The sequence below is a fragment of the Saimiri boliviensis genome, chromosome 3, assembly GCF_048565385.1.
Source record: "Saimiri boliviensis isolate mSaiBol1 chromosome 3, mSaiBol1.pri, whole genome shotgun sequence".
NCBI classification, from domain to species: domain Eukaryota; kingdom Metazoa; phylum Chordata; class Mammalia; order Primates; family Cebidae; genus Saimiri; species Saimiri boliviensis.
In genome coordinates this window covers 178022323-178038190 of record NC_133451.1, presented here as the reverse complement: position 1 = coordinate 178038190, position 15868 = coordinate 178022323, and the positions used below count along the sequence as shown (strand labels likewise).

At 38.9% G+C, this 15868-nt stretch overlaps 1 protein-coding gene across 7 annotated transcripts in view; it reads right to left on the bottom strand.

Annotated features, from left to right (window-relative positions):
* CBR4 (carbonyl reductase 4) overlaps positions 1-15868 on the bottom strand; it is a 137010-nt gene that overhangs the window by 111872 nt on the left and 9270 nt on the right. Inside the window, exon 5 of one of the 7 annotated variants that reach the window (XM_074396996.1) lies at positions 1-14270. The exons of the other annotated variants lie outside the window; for them this stretch is intronic. Coding sequence (XP_074253097.1) covers positions 14245-14270 — 26 coding nt within the window. The 3' untranslated portion in view covers positions 1-14244. The remainder of the gene's footprint in view (positions 14271-15868) is intronic. 7 annotated transcript variants of the gene reach the window in all.

Sequence of the window (15868 nt, the reverse complement as noted above, 5' to 3'; positions counted from 1 at the left end):
TTTGCTTAGTTGAAAAGGATACACACTAAGACATCTGCTCAATTTCAAAAAAACAATAAATTTGTTTCCAAAAATTTTAATTTGAAATTATTTTAAAAAAAAAAATTTTTTTTTTTGAGATAGGGTCTCGTTCTGTCAGCCAGGCTAGAGTGGAGTGGTAAAATCACAGCTCACTGTAGCCTGGACCTCCAGGGCATAAGAGATCCTCTCACCTCAGCCTCCCAAGTAGCTGGGACTACAGACATGTGTCACCACACCTGGAGTTTTTGTACTTTACTTGTAGAGATGGGGTTTTGTCATGTGGCCCAGGCTGGTCTCAAACTCCTGGACTCAAGGGATCCACCCACCTTAGCCTCCAAAACTGTTGGGATTACAGGCATGAGCCACCATACCCACCCTATAATTTGAATTATTAATAAACCTTGTTTATAAAATAGTTTTGTTAGTAATCAAGACACCAAGTCTACATTTTTATTCAATGTAAATCAATGAATATTTATTGAACACCAAAATATCTGACCAAGTATCTGCCCACCTTCTTGCAAAATATAAGTAGGTAGACACAAATATGAATAAAACACAATTCCATTATGTGGGGAACCTATGATTTGTGGAGGAAATGGTCACTTGCACACTCAATTATGATGTAAGGACATCTGGTGAATGTTCTGATAGAAGTATATATAAAATACCACAGAAGAGATTAATTTTCACTTAGGGATAGAAGAGTGGAAAGTAGTGTCAAGGGAAGGAAGGCATCACAAAAGTGGTCACACAAACAGATTTTGGTAGATGATTAGAAAGGCCAGTATTTCCCATCTCCATATTTTTTAAATCTTATGGTCATATCCAATTCTGACACAAGTAATCGCAGAAAATTCAAAATTTAATATGGTACTGGTGTATTCAATAAAGACTGCAGAGAGTATGTTCTAAGGAACTTATTAAGTTCTATAGCATAAAGAACTAACTACATAATACATTAACCAATTCTAAATAACCACAAATATATACCAGGAAGAACTGCAGACTTGTGAAGAGAATCTTGTAAGATTAATATGGGACATACAAATACATATTACTAATAAAATGCTTAACCCATATAATCAATATTCTGTATATTACTCAATCATTTGGGCTTTTAAAAAGAAAGCAAGGCCAGTTGCGGTGGCTTACGCCTGTAATCCCAGCACTCTGGGAGGCCAAGGCAGGCAGACTGACTGAGCTCAGGAGTTCACCACCAGCCTGGGCAACACAGTGAACCCCTCATCTCTACTAAAAAAAAAAAAAAAAATTAACTGGCATGGCGGTGTGTGCCAGTAATCCCTACTCGGTAGGCTGAGGCAAGAGAATTGCTTGAACCTGAGAGGCAGAGGCTGCAGTGAGCCGAGATCGTGCCACTGCACTCCAGTCTGGGCAACAGAACAAGACTCCATCTCAAATAAATAAATAAGTAGAAAACAAATATTAATCCTCATGAAAAGAACAATAGTTAGAAAAAGAAATTTAAGGTCATGAAAAATGGACTAAAAGGTCAACGTGACATGTGAAGTAAACATTTGATGTACAATCTCAAAAATAGAGTTTCCAAACTGCCTTATGTTAAAACTAAATCATTTATATTAATACCTCTAACTAAACAACAACCTACATATATTAACATTTAAAGTACCAAAATAAATGTGAAGTAAACAATGAATTAAGAATTAACATAAGGCCACTGGTTTATTATGCAATACTATGTAATTACTTAACTTTTCTTTCTTGAGATTTGCAGTTATAAATATCTATGCATTTTCTTAAAAGTCAATTGTGAAAAATATTCATCGATTTGCCTATCATGAAGCCTATGATTGGTTAAGGGAAAACCTGAAACAAGCTAATGTCTTTCAATAAGAAAGTTGTTAAATAAGTTACAATACAGCCACAGAACAGAATAATGCAGGTATTAAAAATAGTACTATATGTTCTCACTTATAAGTGGGAGCTAAATAATGTGTTCACATGAACCTGATGACAATAGAGATTCAGAAGGGTGAGAGGGTGGGAGGGAAGTGAATGTGGAGAAATTACCTAATGGGTACAATGTATGTTACTCAGGTGATAGATATGCTAAAAGCCCTGACTTCCCACTATGAAATCCATGCATGGAACAAAATTGTATCTGCACCTGCATTTATTTGTATTTATACAAATAAATGAATAAGACAAAAATAAAAGATAAAAATTATGCTATAGAAGGATATTTAAATCTAAAAATAACATTTGTGTATGAAATGTAAGTTACAAATGAATTAAGTTACACCACTATTAAAAACACAAATCAACTTATACTAATGACTAAAAAACGTAATATATACCAAAATGTTAACAGTGATTATCATTAGATACTAGAATTACAGGGGATTATTTTTATTTTCTTCTTCGTATTTTTCACTCTTTCCAAACTGTCTACAACAGATATATATATACATACATATATATATATATACATACATATATATATATAATTTTTGTACTCAGATAAAAGTTGTTGAAAAAAGACACACAGTACTATCTTCAGATAGTCTGTAACGAAGGGCTGGAGAAACAAAACTAATTTTGTATTATATTTGTTTCACTGTGAAATTACACTGTGAAATACAATCTTCTCTGCCATAAAATCTGACCATATTTATTTTAAAAGCCAGCAATATTTCTTTCATTTCCTCTCATCTTTAAGAAGAATGAGATAGCCAGAGGAATGCAAGGATAAAAGGAGCAGCAGCTAACACAGATATAGATACCAGCCTCTGCAGAATTTTGAGTGAACTGTAAATGAAACTTAATTTATAGTGAAGAGCCATAATAATCAACAGGCAATCCAATCATCTTCATAACAATATCATGGTGGTTCTTGCTATCCAGAGTTTTCTGTCTTTGGACATACGTATTTTCAAAAGTGTCTGAGAGTATCCTAGGAAGAAAACCTTATCTCACACTTGTAATAAAAGAATGAATTCAAATTGTCAATGTAACATGTAAAAGTTAATGTTATCTTCTCAAAGATAGTCACAATTATCCTTTAAAGTCTTTGTATATTCTAGCAATACCAGCATAGAATACCTCCTACTAACTCTCACAAACTCTCAGCATAAAAACTGATGCATTTTGAAAATGGGGAAGATAGCCAAAAGGAAGATTGTCCAGAAGCTACCACCGAGTGAGACAGAACCAGAGCAATTACCCGTCTCAGAGCGAGGTACCAGTTCTGTTTTAAAGGGACTAGTTGAACGGCGGGATTAACCCCAAAAAAAAGACAGTGAAAGCAGCCCAAAGGTATCCAACAGAGGAAAGGCAGGGCACTCCCCCACCTGGAAATTCTATCAGGCATGGAGGATGGGGAGGGGGGCGCATCACCTCCTTGGTTCTCTGAATCAGACACAGCAATTCGCTCTTCAGCAGCACACAGACCAGGAAAACGCTGCCTTGCTGAGAACCATCCAGAGTCAGAGACCTGGGCAACAGCCCAGGCCAGCAGCCCTGGCCAGACCAGTGCCTTGTTAGTACAGACCAGGGCAGAGATTTGGACTAATACCGAGAAACCTTGTGAAAAGGAACTGCCTGTCCCACAGAAGGGAGAGTTGAAAGCGGGAAGGGGGTTACGACCAGACAGGCCCCTCCCCAACAAGATCCAGCAACCGAGTCCCTCTCCCGGGAGAGTTTCCCAGTTAACACTTCCACCCAGGAACAGAGGACTCAGCAGGTGGAAAGAGCCCGCCATTGGGGAGGCAGGGCTAACCTCATCAGTAAGGAAACCAGGCCAAGAATAAACAGCAGCCTGACTGGGACAGACGCAACCAGGCAGCACCTCCACAGGCGACTGCAGACTGTCTCAAGTGGCACACTGACACCTGCGGGGGGGCGGGGGGGGGGGCGGGGAATGCCTCATACAGGAGAAATAACCCCAACTTTAACAGAAAAGATGTCCACTCAGAAGATGGGAAGAAAGCAGTGCAAAAAGGATGAAAACATCAAAGTTCAAAACGCCTCTCCTCCCCAGAAAGATCACAACAACTCACCAGCATGGCAACAAAACAGGTCAGAAAACGATTTTGACGAGCTGACAGAAGCAGGCTTCAGAAGATGGGTAATAACAAACTTCTCTGAGCTGAAAGAACATGTTTTAACCCACTGCAAAGAAACTAAGAACCTTGAAAAAAGATCAGATGAAATGCCAACTAGAAAAACCAGCCTAAAGAACATAAACGACTTGATGGAGCTGAAAAACACAGCACGAGAACTTTGTGAATCATACACAAGTTTCAATAGCCAAATCAATCAAGCAGAAGAAAGGATATCAGAGATCGAAGATCAACTCAACGAAATAAAAAGAGAAGGCAAGAAAAGAGAAAAAAGAGTGAAAAGAAATGAACAAAGCCTCCAAGAAACATGGGATTATGTGAAAAGACCTAATCTACGCTTCATCGGTGTACCTGAAGAGGACGGGGAAAATGAATCCAACCCAGAAAACACTCTTCAAAATATTATCCAGGAGAACTTCCCCAACCTAGCAAAGCAGGACAACATTCAAATACAGGAAACACAAAGAACACCTCAGAGATACTCCTCAAGAAGAGCCACTCCAAGGCACATAATCGTCAGATTCACCAGGGTTGAAATGAAGTAAAAAATGCTAAGGGCAGCCAGAAAGAAAGGTTGGGTCACCCACAAAGGAAAGCCCATCTGACTCACAGAGGATCTCTTGGCAGAAACCCTACAAGCCTTCTCAGCGTGAGGACCAATATTCAACAACCTTAAAGAAAAGAACTTTCAACCCAGAATCTCATATCAAGCTAAACCAAGCTTCATAAGTGAAGAAGAAATAAAATCCTTTAAGGACAAGCAATTACTGAGAGATTTCGTTGCCACCAGACCTGCCCTATAAGAGCTCCTGAAGGAAGCACTGAACACAGAAAAAAACATCCAGTACCAGCCACTGCAAAAATGAACCAAATGGTAAAGACTAACAACACAATGAGGAAACTGCATCAACCAACGGGCAAAACAACCAGTAACAAAATGGCAGGATCAAATTCACACATAACAATATTAATATTAAATGTAAATGGCCTAAATGCCACAATCAAAAGACACAGACTGGCACACTGGGTAAAAAGTCAAAACCCATCAGTGTGCTGTATTCAGGACACCCATCTCACATGCAAAGACACATATAGACTTAAAATAGAGGGATGGAAGAAGATCTACCAAGCAAATAGAAAGCAAAAAAAAAAAAAAAAAAAAAAGCAGGGGCTGCAATTTTAGTCTCCGATAAAATCGACTTTCAACCAACAAAGACCAGAAGAGGCAAAGAAGGACACTACATAATGGTGAAAGGAACAATACAACAAGAAGAGCTAACTATCCTAAATATATATGCACCCAATACAAGAGCGCCCAGATACATAAAACAAGTTCTTAATGACCTACAAAGAGACTTAGATTCCTGCACAATAACAGTGGGAGACTTTACACTCCACTGTCAATATCAGACAGATCAATGAGACAGAAAATCAACAAGATACACAGGACTTGAATGCAGAACTGAAACAAGCAGACCTAACCAACATCTACAGAACTCCCCACCCCACAGCCACAGAATATACATTCTTCTCAGCACCACATCACACTTACTGTAAAATTGACCACATAATGGGAAGTAAATCACTCCTCAGCAAATGTAGACAAACAGAAATCATAACAGTTTCCGAGACCACAGTGCAATCAAATTAGATCTCAGGATTAAAAAACTAACTCAAAACCACACAACTTCATAGAAACTGAACAACTGGCTCCTGAATGCTGACTGGATTAACAATGAAATGAAGGCAGAAATAAAGATGTTCTTTGAAACCAAGGAGAATGAATACACAACGTACCAGAATCTCTGGGACACATTTAAAGCAGTGTCTAGAGGGAAATATATAGCAATAAATGCCCACATGAGAAGCAAGGAAAGATCCAAAATCAACACCCTATCATCAAAATTGAAAGAGAGAAGCAAGATCAAAAAAACTCAAAAGCTAGCAGAAGACAAGAGATAACTAAGATTAGAACAGAAATGAAGGAGATAGAGACACAAAACACCCTTCAAAAAAATCAATAAATCCAGGAGCTGGCTTTTTGAAAAGATCAACAAAATAGACATACCACTAGCCAGATTAATAAAAAAGAAAAGTGAGAAGAATCAAATAGATGTAATAAAAAATGATGAAAAGGGATATCACCACCAATACCACAGAAGTATAAACTACCATCAGAGATTGTACTACAAACAATTCTGTGCACATAAAGCAGTAAACCTGGAAGAAATGGATAAATTCATGGACACTTGCACCCTACCAAAACTAAACCAGGAAGAAGCTGAAACCCTAAAAAGACCAATAACAAGGGCTAATGTTGAGGCAGCAATTAACAGCCTACCAACCAAGAAAAGTCCAGGTGCAGACGAGTTCACAGCCGAATTCTACCAGACATAACAAAGAGGAGCTGGTACCAATCATTCTGAAACTATTCCAAACAATACAAAAAGAGGAAATCCTCCCCAACTCATTTTATGAGACCAACATCATCCTGATACCAAAACATGACAGACAACAAGAAAAGAAAACTTCAGGCCTATCTCCATGATGAACATAGACACAAAAATCTTTAATAAAATACTGGCAAACCAATTGCAACAGCACATCAAAAAGCTTATCCATCATGATCAAGTAGGCTTCATCCTGGGGATGCAAGGCTGGCTCAACATATGCAAGTACATAAACATAATCCACCACATAAACAGAACCAAAGACAAAAACCACATGATTATCTCAACAGATGCAGAGAAGGCCTCTGACAAAATTCAACAGCCTTTATGCTAAAAACTCTCAATAAACTAGGTAATGATGGAACCTATCACAAAATAATAAAAGCTATTTATGACAAACCCACTGCTAGTATCATGCTGAATGGGCAAAAACTGGAAGCATTCCCTTTGAAATCTGGCACTAGACAAGATGCCCTCTCTCTCCACTCTTATTCAATATAGTATTGGAAGTTTTAGCCAGAGCAATCAGGCAAGAAACAGAAATAAAGGGTATTCAATTAGGAAAAGAGGAAGTCAAACTGTCTCTATTAGCAAACGACATGATTGTATATTTAGAAGACCCCATCACCTCAGCCAAAACTCTCCTTAAGCTGATAAGCAACATCAGCAAAGTCTCAGGATACAAAATCAATGTGCAGAAATCACAGCATTCCTATACACCAATAACAGACAAACAGCCAAATCAAGAGCAAACTCCCATTCACAATTGCTACAAAGAGAATAAAATACCTGGGAATACAACTAACAAAGGAGGTAAAGGACCGCTTCAAGGAGTACAAACCACTGCTCAAGGAAATAAGAGAAGACGCAAACAGATGAAGAAACATTCCATGCTCATGGTTAGAAAGAATCAATATTGTGAAAATGGCCATACTGCCCAAAGTAATTTACAGATTTAATGCTATCCCCATCAAACTACCAATGACCTTCTTCAAAAGGTCACTGCAAAAAAACCACTTTAAACTTCATATGGAACCAAAAAAGAGCCCGCATAGCAAAGACAATCTAAGCAAAAAGAACAAAGCTGGCGGCATCACACTGCCAGACTTCAAGCTATACTACAAGACAACAGTAATCAAAACAGCATGGTACTGGTATCAAAACAGAAACATAGACCAATGGAACAGAACAGATGCCTCCGGAGCAACATCATACATCAACAATCATCTGATCTTTGACAAATCTGACAAAAACAAGCAATGGGGAAAGGATCCCCTGTTTAATAAATGGTGTTAGGAAAACTGGCTAGCAATGTGCAGAAAGCAGAAACTGGACCCCTTCCTGACACCTTACATTAAAATTAACTCCAGATGGATTAAGGACTTAAACATCAGACCTAACACCATAAAAACCCTAGAAGAAAACCTAGGCAAAACCATTTAGGACACAGGCATAGGACTTCATGACTAAAACACCAAAGCAGTGGCAACAAAAGCCAAAATATACAAATGGGATCTAATTAAACTTCGGAACTTCTGTTCAGCAAAAGAAACAATCATTAGAGTGAAACAGCAACCAACCAAATGGGAAAAAATTTTTGCCATCTACCCATCTGACAAAGGGCTAATATCCAGAATCTACAAAGCACTAAAACAGATTTACAAGAAAAAAACAAACAAACCCATCCAAAAGTTGGGCAAAGGATATCAACAGACACTTTTCAAAAGAAGACATATATGAAGCCAACAAACATGAAAAAATGCACATCATCACTCGTCATTAGAGAAATGTAAATCAAAACCACATTGAGATACCATCTCACGACAGTTAGAAGGGCGATCATTAAAAAATCTGGAGACAACAGATGCTGGAGAGGATGTGGAGAAATAGGAACACTTTTACACTGTTGGTAGGAGTGTAAATTAGTTCAACCGTTGTGGAAGACAGTGTGGCGATTCCTTAAGGATCTAGAAATAGAAATTCCATTTGACCCAGCAATCCCATTACTGGGTATACATCCAAAGGACTAAAACTCATTCTATTATAAAGATACATGCAGACGCATGTTCATCACAGCACTGTTTACAATAGCAAAGACCTGGAACCAACCCAAATGCCCATCAATTATAGACTAGACAAAGAAAATGTGGCACAGATACACCATGGCATACTATGCAGCCATAAAAAACGATGAGTTTGTGTCCTTTGTAGGGACATGGATGAACCTGGAAACCATCATTCTCAGCAAACTGACACAAGAACAGAAAACCAAACACTGCGTGTTCTCACTCATAGGTGGGTGTTGAACAATGAGAACACATGGACACAAGGAGGGGAGCACTACACACTAAGGGCCATTGTGGGGAGCTACAGGAAGAGTAGTGGGAGGAAGAGTGGGGGAGGGATAACGTGGGGAGAAATGTCTGGTATAGGTGAAGAGGGGATGGTGGCAACAAATCACCTTGACATGAATGTACCTATGCAACAATCTTGCATGATCTGCATATGTATGCCAGAATCTAAAGTACAAGTTTAAAAAAAAGATGCCTTTTTTTTTTTTTTTTTTGAGATGGAGTTTCGCTCTTTTTACCCAGGCTGGAGTGCAATGGCGCGATCTCGGCTCACCGCAACCTCCGCCTCCTGGGTTCAGGCAATTCTCCTGTCTCAGCCTCCTGAGTAGCTGGGATTACAGGCACGCGGCACCATGCCCAGCTAATTTTTTGTATTTTTAGTAGAGACGGGGTTTCACCATGTTGACCAGGATGGTCTTGATCTCTTGACCTCGTGATCCACCCGCCTCGGCCTCCCAAAGTGCTGGGATTACAGGCTTGAGCCACCGCGCCCGGCCAAAAAAAAGATGCATTTTAACCTCAAAAACAAAAACAGAAAAACATGATAAACTACAGTAGAAATGGTTTGCAAGAAAGACCTTGTGACTATGTAAATCCCAGGCTCAACTTCTGACCCTGCTTGCCTGGCCTTTTCTCAAAGGCAGTATTGTGGTTAAAAAAACCACTGGACTAGATTCTGTTCTCTGCTCTGCTAATAGTATTAAAGCTACAACCTGAGAAAAGTCATACACTATCAGCAAACAAATGACTGTTTCTGTATCATAAAATGAAACAGATTGAAAATGACACAGGTTTTTTTTGTTTTGTTTTGTTTTTTGTTTTTTGTTTTTTGAGACAGTCTTGCTCTGTCACCCAGACTGGAGTGCAGTGGCACAATCTCAGCCCACTGCAACCTCCACCTCCCAGGTTCAAGTGATTCTCCTACCTCAGCCTCCTGAGTAGCTGGGACTACAAGGCGCCTGCTACCACAGCCGGCTTTTTTTTTTTTTTTTTTTTTTAAATGGAGTTTGGCTCTTGTCGCCCAGGCTGGAGTGCAATGGTGTGATCTCGGCTCACTGCAACCTCCACCTCCAAGGTTAAAGCAATTCTTCTGCCTCAGTCTCCTGAGTAGCTGGGACTGCATGAAAGCGCCACCACGCCTAGCTAATTGTGTATTTTCAGTAGAGATGGGGTTTTCCTAAGTTGGCAGGGCTGATCTCAAACTTCTGGTTTCAAGTGATCAGCCTGGCTCGGCCTCCCAAAGTACTGGGATTACAGGCATGAGTTACCATGCCTGGCCTGAGGTTTCTTTTAGCCCTGCAACACTACAACTCAAAAGATTAAAAGTATGACTCATCTGTAATCCCCGCACTTTTGGAGGCCAAGGCGGGAGAATTACAAGAGAATGAGACCATCCTGGCCAACAAGTAAAACCCCGTCTCTACAAAATACAAAAATCAGCTGGGCAAGGCGGTGCACGCTTATAGTCCCAATTACTCAGGAGGCTAAGGCAGGAGAATCATTTGAACCCAGGAGGTAGAGGTTGCAGTGAGTCAAAATTGCACCAGTGTACTCCAATCTGGCTACGGAATGAGATTCTGTCTCAAATTTAAAAAAAAAAAAAAAAAAAAAAGTATGCCTCATTAACTACTCTTCATGACTTAACGTTACTCGAAGTTTAGGAAAGTAAGTTCCCCTAAAAGGGCCCTCAGTTCTTACATGGGTAGGTATGTAAAGGTTAGGATACTTCCAGTTCAAGAAGCACTAACGCTAATCTAGGTTTTCACCCCGGCTGTTTTGAAAGAAACCGATCAGCCCTGCTTCTGGGTGGATGTCAGTTCCGATGTGCTTGTCCTTTTGGAGACAAAAAGTAAGGCTACAGAAGTTGTGAGTGACCATTTGAACATAATTTTTAACCTTGAGGAAAAAAAGCAGATCAAGAATAAGGCTTGAGATACTGGAGGGCCTATAGCCTTAGACAGGCAAGGAGACCTAAAGCAGTAAGGCACGTCCAGGGACAATCCCAGTGAGATGGAAAGATGGCCTCTACCACACAGTCATAGGCTGGCACCCTTCTTTCCGCTTATATTACCTTCCAGTCTGTGCTCGCTCTCCTTTGTCCCAAAGGACTCTCCTCCATATCATTCTTTCACTTCATTTGTAAAATTCTAGAAATTTTGCTCTGCTCCCCTTTTTGCTAGGTATACATTTACAATGCCTCTCACACTAGGCTATAAAAATTACAAACTACCAGTAGGTGCCACTGTCCAACAAATGATGCTATTGCATCACCTGGACAGTTAGAGGTTTCCAATTTGGAGGACAGACATGTGACCCACAAAAACAACCAAGTAAGCTAGATAATATGAAACAGATAAAGGCTAACATCTTGAAGCTTTTAATAAGGTCCTGTTAAACATTACGGCCTGGATTCATCTCTGCTATGATCTATGTCTTTGTTAGGTCAGATCTGTACAAGACAGAGTTGTGCCCTTTGAATTCAACATGATCACAAGAAGTCCAGAACATGGATCATGATGTTCAGCCACTCACTTGAAATAAGTCTCCCTCCACTGCTCAAGCTTAGAAGGGTGTGATTTATTTAGGGAAAGTTTGCCACAACCTCTCCCCAGACCTATGAATGGACAGTTGAAATAAAAAAACATCAGGGGAAAGCTGCCAGCTATCACTGAACTCTGCACTCAAAGTACAGTGGGTGAGAGAGGCCAAGTTGAAAGGAAGGGATGAGTTCACCAATGCTGGTTTTTCCTCTGTGATTATGATATTTTCTATGGAGGACAAGAACATATCCAAAGAGCCTCACACTTCACTTTCTGTAGCTTTTTAACAAATTGATAAACTTTACATTTTAGAGGAATTTTAGGTTTACAGAAAAATTGAGCATAACGTACAGATAGATCCCATACACCCCCTATTCACATCACCCCCTTCCCATTTCCCCTATTACTAACATCTTACCCTAGTGTGGCACATTTGTTACAACTGATAAAACAATACTGACACTTTATTAAGTAAAGTCCATAGTTTACATTAGGGTCCACTATTTTCTGTATTTATTCATTTATTTAATACCATTTTGTCTTCATAAGCTAAGAGTTCACTCTTTAGATTATATAGTCTACAGGTTTCAACAAATGTATAATGTCATGTGTCCACCATTATAGTAGCATATAGAATAGTTTTACTAGCCTAATAATCTGTAGCTTTTTAAAACTCATGTATCTGTCCCCTCTTTATCAGAAGTTAAATAAAATTTATCAGAAATTAAATAAAAAAAGTAAAGCTAGTGTCTAATGATAAAAACTCTGGGCTGTATGGAACTTCCATGTCATGTTATAGTAAAGGTTATGAATCATGTGATCTTCATTTACAAATATATTCACAACCTAGGGCATGACATATAAATAGTCTCTTGGGTTCCATACAATGATCACAGACCTAAAGACAGAGATTAATAGTCCTTAAACAACTCACTCACCCTTCCTTCTGCTTGTATCACTTTCCAGTCTGTGCTTCCTCTCCTTGGCCCCAAAGGACTCTTCCCATATCATTCTTTCACTTCATTTACAAAATTCTGGAAATTCTGCTCTACTCCCCTTTTTGCTAGGTATATATTTACAATGCCTTTCAAACTACGATATAAAATCTACAAACTACCAGTAGATGCCATTGTCCAACAAATGATGCTATTGCATCACCTGGACAGTTAGAGGTTTCCTATTGGCTACAAAGTTATCACTCCTTAAATCAATGAAAAGATAACTGAAATCACAAGCACTAAACCAATTTAGAGCAAAGATACTTCTAGTTTAATTCCACATGTGATGAAAAACCCAGTTTTTAAATAGGAACTCTTCAGGAACAGGGATACGTACTCTTGCTCATAAAAGCAAATGCATGGCTCCTGCCCAGTGAAAATTTATATTTGATAAAACTCTAAAGATATAGGCCAGGCATAGTGGCTTATGCCTGTAATCCCAGCTACTTGGGTGGCTGAGGCAGGAGGATCACCTGAGCCCAGACGGTGGAAGCTGCAGTGAGCCAAGACTGTGCCACTACGCTCCAACCTAGGCAACAGAGTGAAACCCTGTCTCAAAAAAGTTTTAAACAGTTTTTCAAAAAGATTATTTCCTTTATCCATTTCTGACTATATAGAATAAATAGAACACCTCATTTCCATATTCCTAGGTCATTATTTTAGTTTTCAACATTTTTACACACAGCAAAGCCTTTATATTTAAAAAAGATACCAGGGGGCCGGGCGCGGTGGCTCAAGCCTGTAATCCCAGCACTTTGGGAGGCCGAGGCAGGTGGATCACGAGGTCAAGAGATCGAGACCATCCTGGTCAACACGGTGAAACCCCGTCTCTACTAAAAATACAAAAAATTAGCTGGGCATGGTGGCGTGTGCCTGTAATCCCAGCCACTCAGGAGGCTGAGGCAGGAGAATTGCCTGAACCCAGGAGGCGGAGATTGCGGTGAGCCGAGATCGCGCCATTGCACTCCAGCCTGGGTAACAAGAGCGAAACTCCGCCTCAAAAAAAAAAAAAAAAAAAAAAAAAGATACCAGGATTTTAGCCTATCACTAATACTAACAATTATGAGATGGGGCACAATTTGATGAATCTACCAGCTCAGATGTCCACTCTTTGGTATAAGTTTCTAGGACCCAGAAAGAATAAAAACAACCCCAGACACTTTTCTAAGGAAGAAGAAATAAAGCTCTTACCAAAAACTAAACCAAGATTTTAACCAGAACAAATTTCTATGCCTTAATATTATGTTTGTAGAGGGAAGCAGAGTGAGAAATCAACTTCATGCCAAACAGCACATAAGAACACTTAGAATATCTGCTCTGAGTAGCTGCCAAGCTCATGCAAATCTTTGTCAACAAGATTTTCTCCAAGTAGTAAACATAAAAGCTCTTCAACTTAAAAAAAAAAAAAAAGTACAGAAACAAAGTATGCTATAGAAATAAATGCAATACTTTACTATTTGTCAAAATTAAAAATGCATATACCTCTGAAGCCTTGGCAGTTCCATTCCCAAGATTACACTCATATACTTGCAAATGTGCAAAATAAACTACATACAAATATTGTTACTGCATCATTAGTTGTAACAGAAAAAATTCAGAACAAAACCAAATGCTCATCAAAAGGCAACAAGTTATATAAGTTCGGTGTACCCTTAAAACAAACATTATGTTCTGTTTTCACTCAGTCATTAAAAATGACACAACAGTCACAAAACAGCAAATATTACATGATTCTATTTATATGAAATGTCAAGAATATGCAAATCTGTAGACACAGTAGTTTAGTGGTTGCCAAAACCTGGGGAGACTGGAAAGAAATAGAGAATGAATGCTAACGGAGTTAGGATTTCTTTAAGGATAACAAAAATGTTATAAAATTTACTGTGGTGAAGACTGAACAATTCTGTGACTATACTAAAACCACTGAATTGTACACTTTAAATGGGTATGGTATGTGAATTTTATTTCCACAAAGCTTTATTTTAAAAAGTGAAGCAGTTGGCTGGGCGGCACAGTGGCTCATGCCTGTAATACCAGCACTTTGGGAGGCCAAGGGGGGTGAATCACCTGAAGTAAGGAGTCCGAGACTAGCCTGGCCAACATGGTGAAACCCCATCTCTACTAAAAATACGAACATTAGCCAGGTGTGGTGGTTCATGCCTGCAATCCCAGCTACTTGGGAGGCTGAGGCAGGAGAATTGCTTGAACCCAGGAGGCAGAGTTTGCAGTAAGCCAAGATTGTGTCACTAAACTCCAGCCTGGGTGACAGATTGAGTACAGGTCTCAAAAAAAAAAAAAAAAAAAAAAAAAAGTAAAGCAGCTCTATATGGAATAACACAGAAACATCACCAAGGTATATTGTTCTATGAATAAAGGAAGACACAGAACACTGTGAACTATACAACATAATTTGTTTTGTTTTTTTTTTTCATTTTTATTTTTTTTTTTTGAGACAGTCTCATATGGTCACCCAGACTGTCGTGCAGTGGCGTGATCTCAGCTCACTGCAATCTCCACCTCCTGGGTTCAAGCAATTCTCCTGCCTCAACCTCCCGAGTAGCTGGGACTATAGGCATGTGCCACAAAGCCCAGCTAATTTTTTTTTTTTGTATTTTTAGTAGAGACAGGGTTTTACCATGTTGGCCAAGATGGTCTCCATCTCCTGACTTTGTGATCCACCTGCTTCAGCCTCCCAAAGTGCTGGGATTACAAGCGTGAGTCACCTCACCCAGCCTATAATTTGTGTTTTCTTACACACATGCCCAGCAAGCTTTATTGGCTTATATATGAAATACAAAAGAAATTATGTAGTTAACAGTTACTTTTAAGTAACTGAATGTCCAGAGGAGAAAAGACGTCCTTCACTCTATCCATTTTTGTACTTTTGAATTTTGTACAATATGTATTACCTATCCAAAATATATATTTTTAAAGTAATATAGCCAATATAGGTTCATTTTATCAAATACTGTTTCTAATATTCAACATTTTCCATCAGTAAGATTTACCATGATCAACAGTTTATTTTATATTTAAAGTAATAGCAAAGATTAGCAGCTATTAATCTTTAAAAACAGTCAACAGTATTAGGCAATGAATGGCAGCCTAATTTATTATTTTCCTTGTTCCTTGCTTTTCCTGTTTAATTTGCTTTTAAGCTGTTTTCCTGCTAATTGGAAACTCCATTTGAAGGTGACCAGGAAACTGACATAAAAGGATACATATTCGTTAACTCCGGTGTTTGTTAGCTCTGTTACAAGATCTGTTGAAGAACCTGGTTGAAATTGCTATTTAAAACAAAGTTGGTAAATAATTCACAGAATGGTTTGATTCTACTATTTCAAGCTGCACTTTGCTTCTGACCAATGATGCATATTCATACCATCAGACCTGCCAAATATACAT